General features: G+C 39.9%; 3 protein-coding genes and 1 pseudogene across 4 annotated transcripts; 2 read left to right on the top strand and 2 right to left on the bottom strand.

Annotated features, from left to right (window-relative positions):
• Positions 1 to 1,003: 1,003 nt before the first annotated feature.
• Positions 1,004 to 4,862, top strand: LOC149050022 (uncharacterized). The gene is made up of 3 exons (XM_089196541.1): positions 1,004 to 1,312; positions 2,259 to 2,445; positions 3,153 to 4,862. Exon 3 carries the CDS (start codon positions 3,230 to 3,232, stop codon positions 4,208 to 4,210), a length of 981 nt encoding a protein of 326 aa, XP_089052667.1. The 5' UTR covers positions 1,004 to 1,312; positions 2,259 to 2,445; positions 3,153 to 3,229; the 3' UTR covers positions 4,211 to 4,862.
• A 2,093-nt stretch (positions 4,863 to 6,955) lies between these two features.
• LOC149050021 (uncharacterized) lies at positions 6,956 to 13,959 on the bottom strand (annotated as a pseudogene). Its single transcript, XR_016183686.1, has 13 exons — positions 13,852 to 13,959; positions 13,116 to 13,354; positions 12,603 to 12,781; positions 12,066 to 12,165; positions 11,862 to 11,958; positions 11,532 to 11,764; positions 11,283 to 11,400; positions 10,964 to 11,075; positions 10,178 to 10,392; positions 9,765 to 9,941; positions 9,051 to 9,224; positions 8,705 to 8,772; positions 6,956 to 8,102 (listed from the first exon to the last, which is right to left on the bottom strand). The product of XR_016183686.1 is annotated as an uncharacterized LOC149050021 (transcript).
• A 532-nt stretch (positions 13,960 to 14,491) lies between these two features.
• LOC149050020 (uncharacterized) lies at positions 14,492 to 16,068 on the bottom strand. Its single transcript, XM_089196543.1, has 3 exons — positions 15,614 to 16,068; positions 15,230 to 15,298; positions 14,492 to 14,868 (listed from the first exon to the last, which is right to left on the bottom strand). The coding sequence occupies exons 1-3, from the start codon at positions 15,855 to 15,857 to the stop codon at positions 14,492 to 14,494; spliced, it is 690 nt and encodes a 229-aa protein (XP_089052669.1). The 5' UTR covers positions 15,858 to 16,068.
• Positions 16,069 to 17,406: 1,338 nt separating this feature from the next.
• Positions 17,407 to 23,249, top strand: LOC149050019 (uncharacterized). Its single transcript, XM_089196517.1, has 2 exons — positions 17,407 to 17,659; positions 17,733 to 23,249. The coding sequence occupies exon 2, from the start codon at positions 17,913 to 17,915 to the stop codon at positions 22,776 to 22,778; it is 4,866 nt and encodes a 1,621-aa protein (XP_089052643.1). The 5' UTR covers positions 17,407 to 17,659; positions 17,733 to 17,912; the 3' UTR covers positions 22,779 to 23,249.
• The last annotated feature ends 27 nt before the right edge of the window (positions 23,250 to 23,276 follow it).

The following is a 23,276-nucleotide window of genomic DNA, read 5'->3' as shown; positions in this document are numbered from 1 at the left end:
GTCCTAAAATAAAAGCTAACCATAAGGTACATAAGCCAACTATAGGCTAACGAGAGTAATTTTAAGGCTAATCAGAGTGTTGTTTTAGGCTAACCAAAGGCTAACGTAGGCTAACCACAATGACTTGCATGCAGGTTCGCATTATTCATGACCCGTGAAAGCCATGCTAGTCAGAAATCCCCAACCATAAATAAAGGCTAACCTCAAGCCACCTAAGCTAATTGTAGGCTAACCTAAATACTATTTAGGTTAACCAGACAACTATTTGCCCCAACAAAAGTATTATTAAAGTTAACTGAAATGGCTCACATGCCTTGCTGGCTCGCAATTTGTCAAGACCCTATCCATCTTCAGCAACAACCATGCTTGAAAATGCTTTTATTACCTTAAGTGTTGACAATCTTTAAAGTAATTAAGCTAGTGAAAGTTGCATTTGTTTTTCTTTTATGATTTATTAGGCACACTAAACTGTCACTTTAACCCCCCCTGCTGCTAACAAAAACAAATATTCTGTTTACAAGTAAGATTCCTTCCCTAATTGCCCGGCGGGGGGTACTCCAGATATTTTTGGGTAGGGATGTGCCGCTGGGACTTTGATACCCTTGCCCTATACTAGAACATGTTCAGCTGCATTTTGCGACCCTATGCTAGACTAGATGCGAAAAATTCGTACCCTAATTCAGACATTTCTTAGCAAATTGAACGGTTCCAGGTAAATTATACCCTATTCTAGACCAAAATTCTCTGATTTCCATACCCTATCCTAGACTAAACTGCTCAAAAACCCTGCCCTTCACAGCGGCACATACCTATATAGCTTATATATGGGAGAACCCCCCGGGCCTAATTGTAGGCGTAGCATCCTATTTGTAGCACACCTGATCCCTAATAATATTAATAATTATTGTGGCTCTCCTGCAATACATTCCAAATCAGAGTCTTAAAGTCATAAGTTTGTTTCTGAACTATTTTTTTATGAAGCTCTGGAAGCCCCTCATGATCATATGAGGTTAATGAAGCTCCCCAAGTCGCAAGCTCACCCAAAATTAAAGCTCTTAATTATTATAATTATAAAGATCAGGTTACAGTAGTTAATAAACAGTTGTATGACAACAATTTAATTGTCTGTTTTTGTTGCACAATTCTATCTCAGAAATGCGACACATGTGGTGGCCAGAATTACAATGCAGCCAAGCATTGCAAGGTGGAAGGGTGTGGGGCCAAAATCAATATTAAAACCTTTGACTGGGAAAAACTTGCCAAGAAAAAGAAAACACATGTCACTCAACAAAGGAAACTTTTGGAGTATCGGGTAATTACTGCAATGAATGACAAGTGGATTTGTTATGTTCATCCTTTAACTGCATGTAGCCTACATAATTAATGTAACAATGCATGCATGCATGCATGCTTCATCAAAGCTGTGAGCTGAGTGAAAATTCTAAACACACTCTTAGCCTTATATTCAATACCTTTTAATTAATATCTTTGCTTGTGGATTACTCTGCTTGACTCCTTAAAAACTGTTGGTATATAATAATGTCCCCCCTTTTTTTTCTTGATGAACACTTTCTTTGTCAATTCCCAACAGACTATAGGAATGAAAGAAAAAGACTTTTGATAACCAGGGAGTCTAATGATAAAAAAAATCCATTTTAATACTAGGTGGCACCCTGCTGTGCATGCAAATTGCTCTTGTATGTCTCTCACTTAATTACCACTGATATATGAGATAAGTAATTTGCATTTTTGGCAGACTGCAATTTGCTGTTATGTGACTTATATGGCCATATTAACATTCAGAATGGGTAACTGCTGCATGTGTATGCAAAGCCATGTAATAAATTGTACATACTTAGCAAGAGGATGATCCATGTCACCTGATGCCATGAGGGCATGGCCCATTAGATGACATGATCACCGTAGTATTTTTGAATATAATTCCTCCTTTACTTTTCAGTTATTTTATAACAATAAATTACACACCTATTTCTATAAATGTTGCACCTGAGATCCATGATGCATGTTCCATGTTGAAAGCCAGCGGTGCACTGTGATAGACTTTGTTTGTAAGCGGTTTGTTCCACCGAGTTCAAACCAAAGTAATGATCATGATACTAATGATGATAACCATACTGTGAAATGTAAAATATTTATGGAATTCTCAGTTTTACTCCAATTAAGACCTTTTCCTAATTTTCTAGGATCTTTAATACATATATCTGTAAGTGACATATTTCTTGTTGATTGAATTTCAGGCAAATGTTTTATACCAACATCATGGTTGGGATGTTGTTGTTCTATACTTCAACAGACATGGTAAAGGTACATCTGTACACACTTATGGCACACCTGGTGCTGGCCAAAAGTTTGTTGGAAAAAACAAACAAAATGCATCAAAATATGGTCTTGTGACTGCAAGACTTTACAAACAGTTTTCCAAAGGTAAGTGCAACTGACAATCACCACTATATTCGTTGTCTTGATAATCTTATGATTAAAACAGTACATTCCACCCAAAAGAACTTTCCATCCTGATCCAATAAAATTTCTTGTGCTCTTTTGCAACATGTCATAACACATGGTTTGTGGCAAAATTTTCCAAATGGTTTTCCTAAGGAAATAGAAAACCTCATAAATATACAAGGTAAAAAAACACTAGTCGTTTTACTCAGTAAGATCATTATAAGCATGAAGTCTAAGAAGTCTGGCCAAATTTTTCATTGTATTTGTCATTATTGTCAATTTAGGCTGAGAGATTGTTAATCATTATAACCATAATGATGGTGATGATGACTGGGGGATTACCAAAAAAGATGGGATGTGTCATTAAGTATACATTCAATATTTGTTTGAGTTTATTGTGAAAAAGCTAACAAACTGATAGCAGAATTCATTTATATAGTGAAACATGTGTATCCCTATCGCTGTAATCTCAAATTCAAACTCTTTGATTTTAATGTGTATCACAATTTGACTGTAACTAACATATTAGAACCTTCTTAAATTTGCTTTGCATATTTTTCGGTATTTAATTTCTGCCAGAGGGTTCTTTCACATGTAGTTTAATGCATTTGATCTATGTACTAAAAGTTTTCTGTTTTACTAAGAGTGATCAGGATTAAATAAAAAAATCTGTGTCTCCATTATAGAGTTTCATGGCAGTGAACACACGATTGATGACGAGCCAGAGGATCCGTCCATAACTGTTTCCGTCAAAAATGGCACAATGTCCGTTGTTTGTACGGGTGTGAAGCCAGTATCACAAGATGGGAATGAGGCTAATGAAAGTCAGGAATGTAGTGCTGAACAACCACAGCAGATGGCTGGTGCGGGTGGTGCCACAATCATCAATCAGGTCCCGGCAGATATTGCACAAGAACAGCAGTTGGATGGTGTAGGTGATGCAACAACTAGCAATCAGGTCGTGGCACAGAGAGCTGGGCCTGAACAGGTTGATGAGGATGGTAGTCGGGGAGGTGGAGCTAGGTATAGGCAGCTGGATGATGGTAGTAGTTGGGCGGGTAGAGCTTGCAGTGGCCAGGTTGATGAATGTGGTAGGGTGGCTGGTGGAGCTGGGCCTGGACAGTTAGATGACAGAAGTGGCCTTGGGCAGGTGGTAGACACTGTTAGTCAGGCAGGTAAAGCTGGAAGTGACCAAGTACATGAGGGTCAGACTCTGGCAGGTAGAGCTGGACGGGGGCAGGTGGATAATGGTAGTAATCAGGCACGCAGAGTTGGGCATGATCAGGGGGATGATGTTGGTAGTCGGGTAGGTGGAGCTGGGCGTTGTCAAGTGAATGGTAGTTGTAGTCGGGCAGGTGGAAATCAAAATGGGCAGGTTGATGATTTTGAAGGCAGGGGAGTTGTGGCTGAGCGGGAACAAGTACCAGTGGGGAAAGAGAGCGACGCAGTTGCCTATGTCGTTGATGGCGAGATTCTTTCTGTTGGCATTGTGGACAGAAATCGTGATACTCTTCACGGTCATAAAATTGAGAAAGGGATGGTCTGTGTTTTGATAACATACCTCACAAAGCCCCTTGTCCCTGCACCACTTATTTTAGGAGATCCCGATGAAAACCGCCACTTGCAGAAAGGAATGTTCTTCGTTTTACCTGCTGTTAATTTGTTCAAGTGTGAGAAGTACATTGCGGGTAAAAAAGTTGTCTTACGTAAATATATCTGCAGCAACAATCTTGGACAAAACTAATTGTGACAAACACATTTCATACATGATTTTTTCGCTAGTGTCTATAGTACTTGAAAACGGATAAGAAGTATTTATTCCCTATCCTTCTACTCAATGGTGTTTCTTAGGGTTTGCGATCCACCAGGCTTTGTTTTCACTGCACGACAACTTTAACAACCTTGAAATGGGGAAACCCGTAGGGGGGGGGGGGGAGGTTGAAAAAGTGAACTGTTGTACCTTAATAAGTGGAAATGTGGCCAAGTATCTCAACAGTTGCGTCCAAGATTGTAGCTTGTTTGGTTTGAAACTGTAACAAGTGGAAGCATATTGTAATGCGCTTTACTTGTTGACAGTTTTTTTACTTTTGCTGTAGCCGACGGTTTTGTTTTTTTAGCTTTAAATCATGCGATTGTTAGCGGGAAAGCGAGTGGCGTAACACAGTGTCAGTGGTTTATTTAAAAAGGCTCGAAGCAAAATAAAAGGAAACTCAACATCTTCCAACTTTTCTTTCCTAGTGATAACCTGGCCTTGAGGTGATGTCTCAATTTTTTGTTGCCAGAATTGTGTTTCCTTAGAATCAGGTTTGCAATAAACAGCAAATAATTATAATAAGTTGCAAGAAAGTAATAAATCTCGATTAAAGATAATGTTACTGAAGTATTAAAATAGTTAACGAACATTATTATCCCTCCCTTGTTCAAGTGATGGATATTGTCAACTGCGGCAAAAAAAAAATAGTTTCGTTGAACTATTTTCGACTTAAGTCCCGTATTATTATTATTATTATTATTATTATTATTATTATTATTTTCTTCAGTTGCATGCCAAATGCTAGTACATCGTTTGGCCTAAATATATAACCTTTGGGATGCATATGATGAAATCGGGACTCTATTTGACAAAACCGTTTTCTCGGCGTAGTTGTTCATAAAAGACCTTTTCCAACCTTGGCCTAGATATATAGCCTTTGGTTGCGATATGACGTAATACGATACTTAATTCGCTCACAAGTTCAACAAACCTTTTTACAGGTGATGATAGCAAAAGCAAACAAATAGCAGAAATTGGCCCAGATATGGCACCTCTGGGAGGGACCTCATCGTTCGCAAACAATCCATCAAACCCGTTTATTAGCGCTAACGATGATAGAACATTTGGTCGCAAAGGGGGGCGCATTTGCATTTATTTGTCTAATTCAACAACGACTGAACATGGAAAGGTATATTTTCTAACTTCCACATACACCTAATTGCAACAACGTTGTCGTAGAAAAAAGGGAAATAGGAATTGGTTTATCCGTCTAAGTTGGCCGCATTTACGTTACATTACATACATTTACAGAAAACTCACGAGTTTTTCTCTGTTCACATATTCGTGTATAGTAAGATAAATTCATTTACGTGTGTGTTAAGGCCGTTTCTTCAGGCGAATTTCAAACTTGTATTTATAATGCCTAACTTTAATTCCTTTTGCTTTTTAACCTTTTTCTTTTTTCTTTGATAATGTCATTGCAACTGACTGTAATATTGCCAAATGCCACAAAAGACATGACTATCTTCGTATGCGAATATGGACCAATATTGGATAAAACACATCCAGTATACTATCATTTCCCGGCCAATGTTCCAAAATCAAAGCTATTTCGCATGATATTTAAAGTCAAGATTTCTCTAAAAACATAGGCGAATAAAGCCCAATATTGGATGAGGCGAAACTAGAATGCTACCATTTCACGGCAAATGATCCAAAATTAAGACTATTTCGCACGGAAATCAAGTAATATTTGACTATAAAAGTATACGAATATGGCCCAATGTTGAATGAAACGCGTCTTGTATACTACAATTTCTCGGCAAATGATCCAAAATCAAGGCTATTTCGCATGCGAATTAAAGTCAAGATTTCTCCAAAGACATGCGAAATAAAAATTGTCCTGGCGTTTGGTCTAGATACATGGCCTTTGAGAGGGATATGGCAGACTTGGACAGCCAATTTGCACACAGTTTAACGAAGCATTTTTTTTTTTTTTGAGTAGATGGCCACTGTTGTCAATGTCCACCGTTTGGGCTAGATATGTATAACCTCTGAGAAGGATACAGTCTAAGCTCTCGTAAGCGGACACCCTCGGTACGCGAAAAAAGTGTCCGTAACTGGAGCTGGCCGCTTACGAGAATGGTTCTGGTAGGCGGCCACCAGATGAAATGGCCGATTACAGGAGCTTGCCAAGCTAACAATAAATATTGGAAATATACCAAAAAATTTATTGCGCCCTGGCTATACAGTGCTACGATAGTGGCGATAACTAAGTACTAGGACTGTCCCTTAGTGATTTACAGTTGTAACCAACACTGAAACAAACAGTAGCTATGCAGTTTACAATATTTAGGAGTGCCTTTCATGATCAGGCCCAATTTCTCTGTATTTCTTTTTTAGGGTTTCCACTTACGGGAGCTGAAAAACAAAGGAACCGTACAAGCGTATCCGCGGCCGCTCACTGGAATGTCCGCTTACGAGAATGTGAAATTTGCAGTGTTTGTATGGGAGTTAAGCTGTCCGCTTACGAGAGTCTGTTAAGAGAGCTTCCACTGTATTATAGAATAGGGCACCCAATTCGCACACAGTTAACTAAAACCTTTTTTTGAGCTGATAGCCATTGTTGTCAATTTCCACCGTTTGGGCTAGATATGATGGCGTTAGAAGACAATTTTCATCAATTGGACTAGATATATAGCGTTTGGGAGGGATCAGACGGAATACGGCACCCAATTTGCACAGTTCAACAAAAGGTTTTTATTAGCTAATGGCGATAGGAGACAATTTCCATTATTTGGGTTTTATATACAGTCTATGTGAGGGATACGACAGAATGTCTGACTTTTGCCTTTATTGGAACCATTACACTTAGTCTTGAGCGTAGTGCATGAAAGATGATTAACCACTTGTATTAACCTATGTACATCGAGGATACTTAATGTCATTAAAAAGAAATAAAACACAAATTAGCGTAGGTGTCATCCTGTAGATCCAAAACTGTTTGGCAGACACTGACAAACTGATTCAAGCTGATTTGATGGCCCAGTAATAATTCGGCACCGTGGAGGCCATGTCGGTGTGTATCCACCAAAACAATGGACGAATTCCCGACTGGTATAAAGACAACTGTCTTCTCGTTCACTATTAACAGGGCAGCATCACCGTGCTCCCGTGCACACAGCCTTCTCAACTGGAACAACAACGTCGTGGGGCCATGTTCATCAAAAACGCGAACTGGCAAAGGGGAGTCAACTGAGACGCTTACACACGGTTGCGCGACGGTGGCAGCCTCTGACGCAGACAAGAAGCGTTGCGGCAAGCTTAGACGACAGCGGTCGTAAAGCCGGTTTCCTACTCTAATAGCGGCACAAAGAAGTTTGACCCACAGAGGAGACAGCACAAGTGTCGGTTGGAGATTAAGACCTTGATGCCATGCGCCATGTGCAAGGATAAGGGCTATAACACTGCAAGCCGAACTACCATTTCGGCCGTCAAGTGTTGATTGGCTAACTTCAGGCGGGAATTTCCATACGAACAAGTCATTCTGAGTAATGCTTTCCCCGAGGACTTCAAAATTGTCATCTGTTGACGTGTCGGTGTCAACGGCATCATTGTCGGAATTAGCAATATAATGCTCATATTCCTCTTCGACATCGTCATGGTCAGAATCATCACCTCCATCCCAATTGTCATTGTCATCCTTATTGTCTTGGATATTTAACGAATCCTCATAGTCACTACCAGATAGTGCTGTTTGAAATTTAGAGGCTGCGCTGACAAGTTGAAGCTTGCAGAAAGCGATCCCTTTTTTAGCATAGGCCAACTTCCCTCCAATAATTCTTGCGTCCACCGACACAGTTCTATAGCTGCCGATCATTTCCTAAAAAAATAACAAAAATGGGCACGTTATATAGCCAAAAAGGGTTGAACTGTATGTATTGTGTACTCGAAATCGCTCTATAATCATACGCGTCATTAAAAAGGAATTACACTTGCAAAGCGACAGACTGATTTGAAAGTCAATACTGTTACAGCAGACAGAATCGGACGACATGAACTTCGGTTGTCATGAAGTCACTTCTACGACAAAATGCAAGAAAGGGAAACGATTGGATCAACGTTTTAGCCAGTAAGGTGACAACAATTTAGATTGTTTTCGAGATACACCAGAAGGCAGCCCATTCAAGTGCTACTTTCTTGTTACAATGTAAGTATCTGTCAGACTACGCAAGTACGTGCTAATTCTTTTATTGTAAGGTCGGACCAGACCTCATCATTAATTAAAAGGTCGGGACCCAGTTATTCGAAGGTTGGATAACACTATCAACCGGATAAATCGTAATGCAGCTGATGTGACAAAGCAAAGCATGATATCCACTGCATAAACTAACTGATTTTTCCAGTGCAGAGTGTTTTCCATCGTTTAAACACTACGCTCATGGCTTTGCGCATATGACAAATAAAAGTTTTTCTCAGTCCTACATTCTCCGACTCCACAGATGCTTCTTCGATTTCTGGTGGTCCACGGGCATCAAGTGGCCTGGAAAGATCTTAAAAGGAGTAAAGAACGAGAACAAATCAAATAAATCTATTTTTTCGGTGAAGAATGGTTCTCAACCGAAAACAAATTACAGTAGAACCTCTATTAAGCGGCCACCCTCCATTAAGCGGCCATTTTTTTAAGTCCCAAATTATTTCAGTGTCTCTAAACTGCAGTATTCGATACCTTTATTAAACGGCCAACCTCTATTAAGTGGCCAGTTTTCAAAGTCCCGAGGGTGGCCGCTTAATAGAGGTCCGACTATATTTTCAACTGATATTTACTAACTGTCTAATTTTCCCTGCAATTCCTCTGCGATCTTTGTTAGGTGGGGAATGCTCACGTCCATGTAATACGCAATGAAGTTGGCCATCTCCTTTTTTACCAGAGCAACTTCCTCGTCCCATCTCTTCGCTATCTCGCTCTTCTCTACAATTATTCTCTTGATCCGTATCGGTGTATCTGCGATAGCATTATCATTAAAGAGAGAAGCAGGTAAACAAAGTACCGTTTTTACACAAATTAAATTGTAGTGAAGTCTTAACAATTTGAGAAATGTCCCGACGCGACTGCGTAGCATAAAACATTACCGTACGAACATAACAGAAGATATGGATTGTGAACATTAGACAATCGCTGTTGTAAGTGCTATAATTGAAGCGCAATAGACTATGGAAAAACGGAACAAATATTTAAGTTAGCGTTGAATGCTGTTACTACGCAAAACAACTTCGACTAACATTGTTGCAAATTATCACGACCATGTACAGCTGTTTCGGCCTATTTGGGCCTCATCAGCACGGCGTAGCAAACCACCCAGTGTGAATGCACATATATTAGTAACAAACTATTTGTTTACTAAAATATGTTTACAAAAGTAAAAGCCTGAGTAATCGGCAGCCGTGGACAGCAATCAGTACATGTCTTCAGCAAATTAAACAAACACTACCACATAACTCAATTGAATGGAAATTTCATAAATGAATATGGATCATGCTTCACCTGCATTTCTTCCCCATGGGAAGTTTCCTTTAATGACTTCAGAGACAGAACATGTACACTGCAGGTTGGCACCTTGAACACCCTGTGTCTCTTCATTATACCGTTGTATTTGAGAAGAAAGTTTGGCTTTATCTGCAGAAATTTTACTACGTAATCGTGTGCGTTGCTTGGATGATCCTGAATGGAATTAAAACAATTGAAAGGAGGCAATATGACCCCAAATCAACTTAAAGTGCTTATAGTATTACAATGATGTTTAAAACAAAGATGTGACCTCAGCTTAAAAAATAATAAATCTAAGCAAACGAGCGATCGAGCGAGCGTGCAAGTGAGTGGGTGAGTGAGAGACAGTGAGTGACGGAGTTGGTAGGTTAGCAGGTATAGTATGGATGGATGAATTTTACCAAACATACCAGCCAGTTTGTTCATGGATTGAGTAGTCTGCTCGATAGTTGAAACCATCATCTCTATTTCATCTTGAAGCCGAAGACGGCTAGAAGTACCCTGCAAGGCTTCCACTTCTGTTTTAAAAAATATATATATATTGTCATTTAGAAGTGACAGAATTTGATCAATCAGTTACCAACCTGGGTTACCAAGTAAACCTATTTTCATAACCTAATCTGAACTTCAAATAAAATAATTAAAAAACCTGGAGAAAAATGGGAATTGGTAAGCAGTATATTGAAACTTCTGCTCCTGATTTCAGGCTAGCCTAAATAGCAGAAATGGTTAGGCTGAGTAGCATTTAAATTGGCCCCAAGATCACTGACTAAAAAGGTGATAGCTACTGATAAACAATTGCAAACATTGCATGATAGCTATGTATATAACATGATACAGACATTTGTTTCAGAATTGACTCTTATAACGCTTGACTACCATTAACTTGCTAAATAGAGAGCTACAGAGCGCTGTAAACAACTTTTGCCCAGATTTCTTCAGTTGATCACAGTGTCTTACAATTGAATTTTGGAATCGCAGCATCTCAGGTTCCGTTTTTACAAAATAGCTAAGTCTTTGTCTCGGATTTTAAACGAGGGCCTTGGCGTCTCAGCTTGTCTTGGATTTTACCATTCTACACCCTTTCATCTGTACACCACATTTTCCTTACTTATAGAAAATTAGTGTTGAGCTCTTTCCACCACCAACAAAAAAATTTACAGAAAAAAAAAATCATGTCTTCATCTGTACACCACATAATATACATTTTACCCACACGAGTGTATCGCCGCACAAGACTCTGTACCATTCCAACAATTTTTCTTTTGTTCCACCTCAGTGCATGCTCAGTAATGAGCTCTTCTCGATCTTGAAAATTGTAATAAAAGAGATTCATGGTAAAATAATAAAATGATTTAGATTATTTTCAATTCATACTGTATACTTGAAAAACTTTGCACTGTATAAGATTAACCAAAATGAAAGTAAGCTGCTACTAGCTAGTCAACCTCGTAAGGAAAGGAACTGTTTTAAACACACTTTATTACTGCATTATTGGTTAAAGTTTCAACTCACTCTCAGGAAGCATGTACTTTGTAGTGTTTCCACAACGAGACATGTGGGAATTGATCTGTTCCAATTCCTCGCCAGTGGAGCAGGCACTTCCATCTTGCCATCGGCCTCCCCATATGACCTGTCAACAAAAATTATAATAGCAAATTTTACAGTCAGCGCAAATCATTCAACATGATTAACTTAGAATTTGCTGTCCCAAAAACAACCCTTTTCTGATATCACATTTAATTTCTATTTTTGATATACTACCTGGCATGTCCAACTATGAGCTTTTGCATGCATCACAGACAAGGCTGGTTTCACATCACAGTTTTCAAGCCCACCAGCTTTTGTAGCCCACTTCCAGTACTTGTAGACAATGTCTTCCCAGAAATACTTGACACCAGCTGGTATCATTTTTTTCTGGTGTACAAAGTTTGCATAGCCATACAGCTCTCCCTGGAACATGTTCACTGCCCACTGAGCCAAGCCATGTCTGCAACCTACGTGATTATATAAACAGAACTCTCGATAATTATTAGTACATCAAACACACCCTTATCAACCACATGTTTTCAACAAGTTACATTTTATTCTGACCTGCAATTTCCAGTCCAGTCTTGTCCAATTTGGCTGCCTTTCTGCCATGATTGTTTGCAGCCCTCCAGTGTGAGTCACCACATCTATTATCAACGTCCTGTACATTGAAAACCCAAAAAAGCATCATGTCATGAGAATAAACTCGAACATAGTGACCTAAGTTTTTATTTTAAAATTTGGAACAGAAAATGCATTTTCTAAAACCTTAGATTTGGACTTCTTTACATAAACTGCCTTCAGGTGGCTGTCAACGTCGTGGTTCTTGGCAATGAACAGGTCTCCATAATATGATGGCCTTCTTTGACTAGGTAAAAGACAATTCAAACACAATTTATTGTATTTAATTTTAATATCACTTTCTCTGAATTGTTATTCTGATTCCAACACACACAATTTTAGTACTGCATTAAGATATACAGAAGGCAAAGTGTTCTTTAATTTTAACATCAGCGAACAAGGTATTTAATTAAAAAGGCAGCCCTTGATATGCTTCAGAAATTCAATAATAAGGCAGCCATTAAATTAATGTTGAAAACGCAGGCTTGCATTAAAAGAGATTGTATTCAAAAGATTCATCATAAATTGAAATAAGCAATGACCGAGACAAATCACATTGCATTAAATTTTTTTCAAAACTTGGAATTAATAAAGGTAGCATTTCACTATTACACTACAACATACAAACATTGGTTTTTCACTATTTAAATAAAACAATTCATCACACCACTATTGAATATTTACCTTCCTGATGTATTGTAACGATGAAGTTTCATATTGCCATCAACATGGCATGAATGCTGAAAAACTGAACAAGGAGGGCACTTCATCCAATTTAGTCCTTGCAAACAATCTAACTCGTATTGCAAGAACTTCCACTCTTTGAATGAACGAGAGAACGCAGAATTATTGATGGTTGGTGCCTGTCAAAGTGAATAACTTACTAGTTAAGTTATATACAAAAATGGATTAACACTGTCCTAGAATAACATGTGCAAATGAAGCCATGTATTTTTAAATGTACATTTTTAAAAGAAATAAAAAATAATGTGTAACATTAAAAATTATACATTTATGACAAACCCTGATTATGACAAAACATCGGTTTTTATGATATTCTAATACATGTAGTTTATTTTTTACCCTTTTATATGGTATCTTTACATGTTCTATGGCACTTAGTATCACTGCGAGTGACTTAGTATCACAATGTAGCTATTATTTACTTTATTGAAAATAAAAAGTGGAATCATGTACCCTTCCTTTTGTTACAGATACGTCCTCGAGAGCTCTGATAAAGGAGCTTTCTGAGCTCCCAGGCATTCTCTTTTGAATGGCATCCCATAGACGAAACAGCTGCTGATCAAAAAGATAGCTTGTGTCTGTTGGGCTTCCTGGCCAATACCCAGCCTGAACCACGTCACTAATGGACCCGGATGGGATAACAGCATCACATCGGCTACACTGAATGCTGAACTTGTTTAAATCAAACCTTCCTGAAAGAGAGAAAATATGTGCTAAAGTAAAAAGAAAGCTAAATATATAAATTTATTAAGAATCAAATACCTAATGTTCAGAGGAAGGGTTTCTATCATGGTTCAGATATAATGGGCACATTTAATGTCTATGAATGTGGTTTTACCAACTTTCCCCAAAATCAAAGATTAGTGTATAGAACAAAGTAAGAATCCATCTTGCCCAGGTGCACAAGCCTATTGCCCTCATAAATACAGCCACGTTCAAAGGAAAGCTTATTTGAGCATTTGAAAAAATCTTTCTTTTAAGCTAGAGAAGAACCTACATAAAAATAAATATTATTAAAAGCAATTGTTTAGTGCATTTAAGACAACCACATGGCATGGTACCAATTTTTGAGAGGATACTTATTACTTACAATGGGTGGGTGAGGGGAGTTGTTTTAGTTTTTAGGTTTAAAGTGTGAAAGACTCGATGAAGAAAAAAACAATGACTTGAAACTTGTTCTATACACTACCTTTCTTGTTTATGACAATGATTGTTCCTGTAGTTGGTCGCTGCTCTAATACTCCAGCCTCATTACAGCATGGGCAATTTTCAGGTACACTGATGACAGGTAACAGTTTAGCTAACAAATAAAATGTCAGACATTATGATAGCAAAAGAACCATTTTAGTAATAACATAAAAATAAATGTACTATTTGGCAAGGAATCAAATAGCTGCATTTCAGGGTAAAAAACTGAAAGTAAACTGAAATAACAATTCTACATAAAGAAATTTATTCAAAAAATAGGAAAGCAGCACCTGCCAAATATCTAATTCATATATCTGCTGTAGTTAAAATTTATCTTTGGTTGAAAATTTTCAAACCAGCCTGATTTTTATTTCCCTTTGCTTCAGATTATGTTAATGGAGACAATAAAAACATTAAAATCATAAACTGTTTTCCTCTAACACCTTAACAGGAACCTGAGTAATTATATTTAATCAGACATTTTGCATAAAAAGTTAAAAAAATGAAATCAATATCACATAAAACAAAGAAAACAAAGTACATAATTTAAAAAAAATTGAAAATTAATACCACTGTTTGTAATCCTTAATTTAATGCCTGATAATTATTTATATTGTGGTTACTGTGTTCAGACCGTTAGTTTATACCTGCCTACTTACAATACGCTTTATTCCACTTTCATCAATTGTAACGGTTGGAGGGATAGCCTGAAGGAATCCATTAACATAACCATCTCTGTCATGAAAAGGTAACAGAGAATGCACATCTTGGTCACATGAAGGACAGAAAAATTTCTTTGGGCAGTCATGGCACCGTATGCGAACTTTTCCTTCTAAACACATATGACAGCGATTAGGTGAAGGAAGCCCCTCACAACTAAGGACAGCCTCCAGTAGAAGTTTTCGGATGTTATCCCAGTTTGTTGACAAGTTCACCATGCGTGTCTCCCAGCTTTGAGATGAAGCATCGAATGAGCTGAGAAGCTCATTGCATCTTGCCAAGGCAGCGTCAAGATTGTCTGTGGAACAAGTGTTAATATTTTTGTTCATTAAACCAGGAACATATGTAATTCCTGAGTTTAGATTGGTTTACAGGCCATGGTATATGAACTCATATACCATGGACCATAAATACAGAGTCTTTCACAATGTTGTATTAAATTTTCAGAAACTTTTTTGAGGTTTTAATAAATCAACTACTCCACTCGCATTTGTTTAATATGACAGAGTTATAGCCATAGCACTGAGTTGGCTATACCGGCTATCAAAATACGTGTCATCACATCCAGTGGGCTTATGGTATGATGTTAAATATAACCTTGCCAAACAAACTTCATATACAAAGAGTCTTATATGAAGAGTTTCTGTCTATAAACTTACCTGTTTCGTCAACATCATCTGAATCAAACTCATAGCCTGCGTCCAACCCAGTTATGCCAGGAATCGGTTCTAAAGAAAGGCATAAGGAAGGAGTTAGGGGCTTTTGAACAACGAAGGATTATGGACTAGGTCATTATGTTGTGGTTCAATTTTATCTTTGATTAATTTTTTTTAACCCAGATTGATTTTGATTTTAATAGTCTCATACTAATATTAAATCATAATCTGAAACACTGGGTAATGACTTTCCTATTACTTTGAAAAACTATAAATTAAACCACAATTGATAGTTAAGCAGCAGGTTATATCACCTTATTCTCACTCGCTGATCTGAGTTAAACAGTTTACGTGCATAGTGTAATCAACAAAATAATATCAAATCACCTTCGAATTCCACTGATGCATTAGCAAAGGCATTATTTGCCTCAGTATTTATGCTTTTCTTTTCACGAGGCCGATACTCGTACTTGTATTCCCTGAAACCGGTTGTGGAGTCCCTGTAAAATTCGGAATCACTCTCGCCTTTCTTCCTCTTTCGCGATTTTTCTTTTTCGTCTAGCAAACTTGTTGCTTCCTGGAGCAGAACCTCAAGATCTTCTTTCTTCTTGGAGGCCTTCTTCGCCGCCATTTTGTTTTTGGTGATTCGTGTGCTTTTACTCTCTCCAGTCTTCCACTGGCTTCACGGCCATCACAATGTTGAATGATTATACTTCATTTTATGTCATTTGAGAAGTTATGATAATCCTTCATTTGCAGTGGAGATCGTGTTGCCAGCAGAGGGGCATTTTGTTGCGCATGTCCGGTAAATTTTAGTTTGATACGAGAAACCGCTGGTATGCGCCTGCGTCGGTTTCCCTTTCGAGAATCACGAAAGAAAAGAAGCAGTAAAATACGTCGGAAAAAACAATGGTTCGAGTATTTGAGACAACCATTCTTCTCATTTTTTCTTCTGTAACGTAGATGGAAGCGGCAAATCCTTGAAATTATTGTGTGATGTGTGGAAGGAAGTTATTTTCAGAATGCAAAAGATTGTTCGAGTCTTGTCTCGTGATTGTCCGGGCGATCGATGAAGATGATGTTATTTTTGAAGGATGCAAGTGGCCTGTCGAAGAGTACAAAAGAATCGGATAGTATACTTTTATCGTGTCATTGCTATCTCAAGTGATCGGTGATCATTTGAAGTACTCGCCTTTCTGTAAGCGTTTTTTTAGAGCTTCAACTGTACTGCTAGTGCAGTGTACCTCCAATTTTGGCAAAAATGTAAAGTTTACAGAGGTTTATGTTTTGTTTCAAAAGTTTTTTTTGACATGAATCACAACCGGCAGGGCCGATTACCAAAATAAAAAAGGTCAATGTCGAGGAAAGAAAAGTAAGACAATGCTAATGCTAGAGATATGGTAGCTCCATCTGGTTAGAAATGGAGGAATAATTATGGATTTTATCAGAGTAAGATAAAGTCTTTTCAATCGTTAGTCTCGGAAATATCATCAGATATGATCGATGATGTGGGGAAATTGTGAAAGAAAACAAGTACTACTTTGGGCTTCCAGTTGAAAGACGAATAGTTAAATCAATTATTACCCAGTGAAAATCACTATCATTTATCATTTCAACTGCACAAAAAAATCATATACACTCTTTGCAACCTTATTCTCCAACCTATTAAATTACAAGAGTTGTGTGACAATTTGATGGTCTGAAAAGACTCTTACACATGCTAAACAACAAAGAACCAGTAAGGCTGATATTTAACAGTGAGGGTAAAAAAAAAAAAAGCCTTTTCTTTTCAGGAATAAGACTTAGTGAGGTCAGATTAAACTAATGTGAAGAGGTTTGTTGATCTCTTTATGAAAATTGATGCTTTACATCTATCAGATTTTAGAGAAATGAGACCTAAGTCAAAAGGGGACTTTGATATTGCATATTCTGCAGTAATGGGCATCAGCTTGGATGCCTATTTGCAGAAATTAATAGTTTTCAAGCCAGGGGTTTGGCTGTGCTAATTTTAAGGCAGAAAATCATAAATCAGTCGCTTAATAAAGAAATTTTTAGCTCTGCCTGGAAGCTCAAACACTGTTATGGAACAGGACAATATTTCACCTGATCACTCCTCATATTGTTTTCCCATGAAATTTGGACAAAACTTTCAAAAAACTTTATTGGTAATGTAAGTGCCCCTAAGGCACGGGTTTATCCCTTGTTTTGATTTAGTAGTCGTTTAATTAATAATCTGTAAAAGTCACACTAGGTGCCTCGTCACGCGTTCCGTAAGTGGTATCGCATTTCCAAACAGAACGGATCTATTGTGTAATTCAATAATTCGATCGATTTCGCAAGCACTCGTGGTTTAATAGAAAGAAATTGTCTGTCGTTTTTATCGAAGGAAGGAAAGGTCCTTTTGTGTCAACTCTCGCCAGATCCGGCAACAATGTAAGTTTAATTTACCTCGAGTGTTTCTATAGCTAATTTCTTGTCCCTAATTTTGTGAATCAATTATTTTTAGCTTCACGGTCAAATACGACATTTAATAAAGGAGGCGTTCCATGAAAGAAATTGGGGCGATATTTGTTGTGTCGATCAGTGAGATTCGTACGGTCCAGCTAGCGGCGATCAAGCGTCGCTATAGTGAAGATTGGAGGAATTCAAGATATTAGCGGGAGTTTGTCGACTGAATACAATAGCCATGGCGCAGGCAAATCCTACGATGGAAGAAGTCACGAGCGAACAGAACGAAGACCATCAAGTCGGCGTTGAAACGACTGAAAGGGACAGAAGAGAAAGAATCCCTACCGAAAAGGGCGAGTCACTTCGCCTGGAAAGGCTTGTTGAGGAGCGAAAGGCCGCAGGAGTCGCTCTGAGGAGGCAGATAACGAAGGTAAACTCTTTACTCGAATCGATAAAAGAATTAGACGCAAGAGTCCTAGAGCAAGAGCGTGACAGTCTAGACTTGTGTAGGGATAGGATGAATGACGCTCATCACAATTATTACAAGGAATTGCTTGACACTAAGGAAGCAGATGAAGCGTACGAGTGGTTTGATATTCGGGATCGCGAACATTTCCAATGTCGCATTAGAATTAACGAAGCCTTGCTTAGTGTGGAAAGACAAACAAGCGATAAAATGTCTCTGGTTTCGTCAAAATTATCCAAGCGTTCTTCCTCCTCTTCAGTAAGATCTAGAAGAGCAAAGGCGGCGGCCAAGGCAGCGTGTCTTCAAGTAGAAATGGACTTTCTAGAAAGGGAAGCAGAGTATAAGAAGCTAGTAATGCAAAAGGAGTTAGCTAAGGCAAAGGCTGAGGAAGAAACCATGCGCAAAATCGAAGAAGAAGAAAGGCAGGAGGATTTCCCCCAGATCCCGAAGCATGAAACACCAATTCTAGACGTCAAACCCAAGCTATCGCCCAAAGAGGAACCTAGTGAAACGAAACCTTTGCAAGATAACGGGATCTTAAACCCAAAGGCTCCGCCCTTTGAACCCCCAAATGGCCCAGTTGTAGGCCAAGGCACGCAAGCTGGTGAATCACCATCACGTGAATCAAAGCCGGAGATTTCCGACAGAACGGACGAGTTAACCTCGGTGGTGAAGCTTGTCGCCGAACAACAAAGAATGAGTCTGCTCCCAGCACAGCAGCCCCCGGTTTTCTCTGGAAACCACTTCGATTACGCAGCATTCATCAGTGCCTTCGAAAGTTTAATAGAGTGCCGAGTGAGCGATCCAAAGCAGAGGCTCTATTATTTAAACCAGTTCACATCTGGGGACGCTAAGGAATCAATTCAAGGCTTCATTAACCTCGACTCTCCAGATTCCTATGATAAGGCTAGAAAGGTATTAAAGGAAAGATTCGGCCATCCTTATCGCGTTGCACAGGCCTACAAGGATAAGCTGAATGCTTGGCCTCCTATGAAAGAAGGGGACGGCGCGCGTTTGCAACAGTTTGCTGATTTCCTGGTGCTTTGCGAACAAGCCATGAATACGTTAAAGTACATGGAAGGCCTTAACTCCGAGGACACTCTTAGAAGGATAACTGCAAAGCTGCCAGGTAACATGGGAGTGAAATGGTGCCGTTTTGCCAATAAGATGTTAAAATCAGAAGAAAGACTTTCTACGTTTCATGACGTTGTCAAATTTGTAACACAAGAAGCAGCCTTGGCAGCCGACCCAGTATTCTCACCTGAAGCCCTCAAGGAAGCAAGGAAAGATGAGTTCGCTAGCAGTAGCAGCAGTGACAACAACACCAACAGGAACACAACCTGGCGAAACAATGGAAGAAAAGGCAAGAGTACAAGTAGCTTCTTGACAAGTGCCACACCTCACGATGATCAACCGCCACCAGGTTCTTCATGTCCATTCTGCAACAGTCAGCATCACGATCTGGAGAAGTGCTCAAGTTTCAAGAAGAAGACTGTTAAAGAAAGAAGAACATTTATCCAAGAAGCTAGAATATGTTTCGGTTGTCTCTGCTACGGCCACATGTCAAGAAGATGTCGAAACCGGAAGGTGTGTAAGACATGTAGTATGCCCCACCCGACCATCCTTCATGATGAAAGCAAAATTTCTCCCAAGCAAGGTAGTGAAGACCAAGCAAGAGTAGTTCAGGCAGCTGAAGCAACTAGCAGCTGTACAAGTACCTGTAATGCTACTGGAGTCACCGATGCCATCACAAACTCTATGATTGTTCCGGTTCGAATGTACCACCAAGACAACCTCGAAAGACAAGTTGTAATTTATGCGCTGCTCGACCCAGCTAGTAACGGAACTTTCGTTAAGGAAAGCATACTCGAAGAACTGCAAGTTAATGGAGTCGAGACTCAATTGAAGCTAAACACAATGCATGGTTCAGAAGTAGTTCCTACTCGTAGAGTGAGCGGTCTTATCGTGGAAAGAATGGATAGAGCGGTCTACATCAAGCTTCCCAAGACGTACTCAAGGAACGAAATACCATCGAGAAGAAACGAGATCCCAAGGCCAGAGTCGGCAGCAAAATGGCCACACCTAAGTCATTTAGCCAACAAGATTTACCCGTACCAAAACGATCTGCAAGTGGGACTTTTGATCGGCTCAAACTGTCCAAACGCCATAAAGCCGAAGCAGGTCATTCCTGGTAGAAGCAGCGATCCTTATGCCATCCGTACCCTCCTTGGTTGGGGCATCATTGGTCCAGTGACAGGAAGTACAACCACAGAAGATTCGGATGTCTTATGTCACAGAGTTGCAGTGAAGGAGATCGGTAGCGAAGAATTACCTTCCCATAGTTTTGTTGTTGAGACACACGTAAAAGAGATCATCTCTCCGGAAGCAGTTAAGAGAATGTTCGAGCGAGATTTCAATGAAGGGAAGCACGCGGCTCAACAAACCCTTTCCATGGATGATCGAAGATTCATGGCAAAGGTTAAAGAAGGAATTACCCATCGTTCAGATGGACACTATGAACTGCCATTGCCACTACGAAATGAATCGTTAGCCCTGCCGAATAACGAGAAGCTTGCAGTCCATCGCCTCCAGCAGTTGAAACTGAGATTTCGAAGAGACGAGAAATACAAAGAAGACTACACGACATTTATGAATGACATGATTAAGAAGGGATATGCTGAGAAGATACCAAAGGACGAAGTTAGGAAAGATGGAAAGACATGGTACCTTCCTCACCATGGTGTCTTCCACCCTCAGAAGCCGGACAAGATCCGCGTAGTCTTCGATTGCTCCGCGGAGTACAAAGGGGAGGCTCTTAACAAGCATCTTCTCCAAGGCCCAGATCTTACCAACAAGCTTGTTGGAGTGCTATCGAGGTTCAGAAGGGAGCCAGTTGCCTTCATGGCAGATATAGAAGCAATGTTTCTGCAGGTCCACGTCACTGAACATTGTAGAGATCTGTTACGCTTCTTGTGGTGGGAGGATGGCGATGTAAACAAGGAGCCCACGATATACCGGATGACCGTTCATCTCTTTGGAGCTAGTTCGTCTCCTGGCTGTTGTAACTTTGCGCTAAAGAAGACCGCTGATGACCATGAGCAAGAGTTTGGCCTCGAACCAGCCGAGTTCCTGAGGAAAGATTTCTACGTTGACGACGGTCTGAAATCTGTACCTTCTACAAGTCAAGCAAAGGAGCTCATACGCAAGACTAAAGAGATGTGTCGGTGCGGAGGATTTAACCTGCATAAATTTACAAGCAACAAAAGAGAAGTTATCGAGTCCATACCTGTGGAAGATCGTGCGAAAGGCATAAAGGAGCTGAATCTCGAGAAGGATGAACTGCCTATGGAAAGAGCGCTTGGTGTGAGTTGGTGTATTGAGTCAGACGCTTTCAAGTTCCGGATCGTGATGCAAGATCGCCCTTTAACGCGAAGAGGAATTCTGTCCACTGTTAGCAGTGTGTACGATCCGTTGGGGTTTCTGGCACCTCTAATCTTGACAGGAAAAGGCCTTCTGCAAGATCTTTGCAGAGGTAAAGTGGAATGGGACGACCCTATCCCCGAGAACATAAGATCACGTTGGCTGAAATGGAGGGATGAGTTACACCACTTAGAAGATCTCTCCGTTCGAAGATGCTTTAAACCAGAAGGTTTCGGAACGGTGATATCAACACAGCTTCATCACTTCTCAGACGCAAGCACGACTGGGTATGGCCAGTGTTCATACGTTCGTTTGGTAGACGACAAAGGCCAGATCCACTGTTCCCTGATTATGGGCAAAGCAAGAGTAGCTCCTTTAAAGATGGTCACCATACCACGTCTGGAACTCACAGCAGTTGTGGTGTCAGTGAGGGTCAGCGAGATGCTCCGCGAAGCGTTGCAGTCTATGGATCAAGGCAAGATCAGCACTGAGATGTTGAAAGAGAATTGTGATTGGATAACCTTTAAGATGAATTTCCCATCAGCCAGCCATGCAGGAGGAGTATGGGAGCGCCAAATCAGGACCATTCGCAGTGTACTATCAGCCCTCCTGGAGAAGAGTGCAAGTTGCCTGGACGGAGAGTCCTTTCACACGCTGATTTGTGAAACCGAAGCGATCGTGAACAGCCGTCCCCTGACAGTGGATAATCTAAGCGATCCAGGGTCACTATCTCCACTGACGCCAAATCATATCCTCACAATGAAAGCAAAGCCAGTTCTACCTCCGCCTGGCGTGTTTCAAAGAGAAGACCTGTACTCAAGGAAACGTTGGCGACGAGTCCAGCATTTATCATGCGAATTCTGGGACCGTTGGAGGAAGGAATTTCTTCATAGCTTACAAGAGAGGTCCAAGTGGACGAGACCACGCCGTAACATGCAAGTTGGCGACGTAGTTATCGTTAAAGACGACAACAAGGCGAGGAATCGGTGGAGCCTTGCTCGTGTGATAGAAACGTACCCCAACAAGGCCGATGGACTGGTGCGTAGTGTCAAGGTAGCGATTGGAGACCCTGATATCTCCAGCACTGGAAAGAGAGTGCACCCCCCATCAGTTTTGGAAAGACCCATTCAAAAGCTTGTCCTGCTGCTGCCAAGAGAGGAAAGACTGGGATTCCCGCATGGGGAGCCATTCAACGAACACATTCAAAAGGAGGACTAGACACGGACATGTCAGTGAACTCTGAACTTGTTACTTTAATTATGTTTCGTTTTGTTTGAAATACGGTGATTTCAAGGGGAGCCATGTAAGTGCCCCTAAGGCACGGGTTTATCCCTTGTTTTGATTTAGTAGTCGTTTAATTAATAATCTGTAAAAGTCACACTAGGTGCCTCGTCACGCGTTCCGTAAGTGGTATCGCATTTCCAAACAGAACGGATCTATTGTGTAATTCAATAATTCGATCGATTTCGCAAGCACTCGTGGTTTAATAGAAAGAAATTGTCTGTCGTTTTTATCGAAGGAAGGAAAGGTCCTTTTGTGTCAACTCTCGCCAGATCCGGCAACAATGTAAGTTTAATTTACCTCGAGTGTTTCTATAGCTAATTTCTTGTCCCTAATTTTGTGAATCAATTATTTTTAGCTTCACGGTCAAATACGACATTTAATAAAGGAGGCGTTCCATGAAAGAAATTGGGGCGATATTTGTTGTGTCGATCA

This window comes from Pocillopora damicornis, chromosome 2 (assembly GCF_964200805.1).
Source record: "Pocillopora damicornis chromosome 2, jaPocDami1.2, whole genome shotgun sequence".
Lineage (NCBI taxonomy): Eukaryota > Metazoa > Cnidaria > Anthozoa > Scleractinia > Pocilloporidae > Pocillopora > Pocillopora damicornis.
Note: the sequence above shows the minus strand (reverse complement) of the source record. Positions and strands in the feature narration are given on the sequence as shown.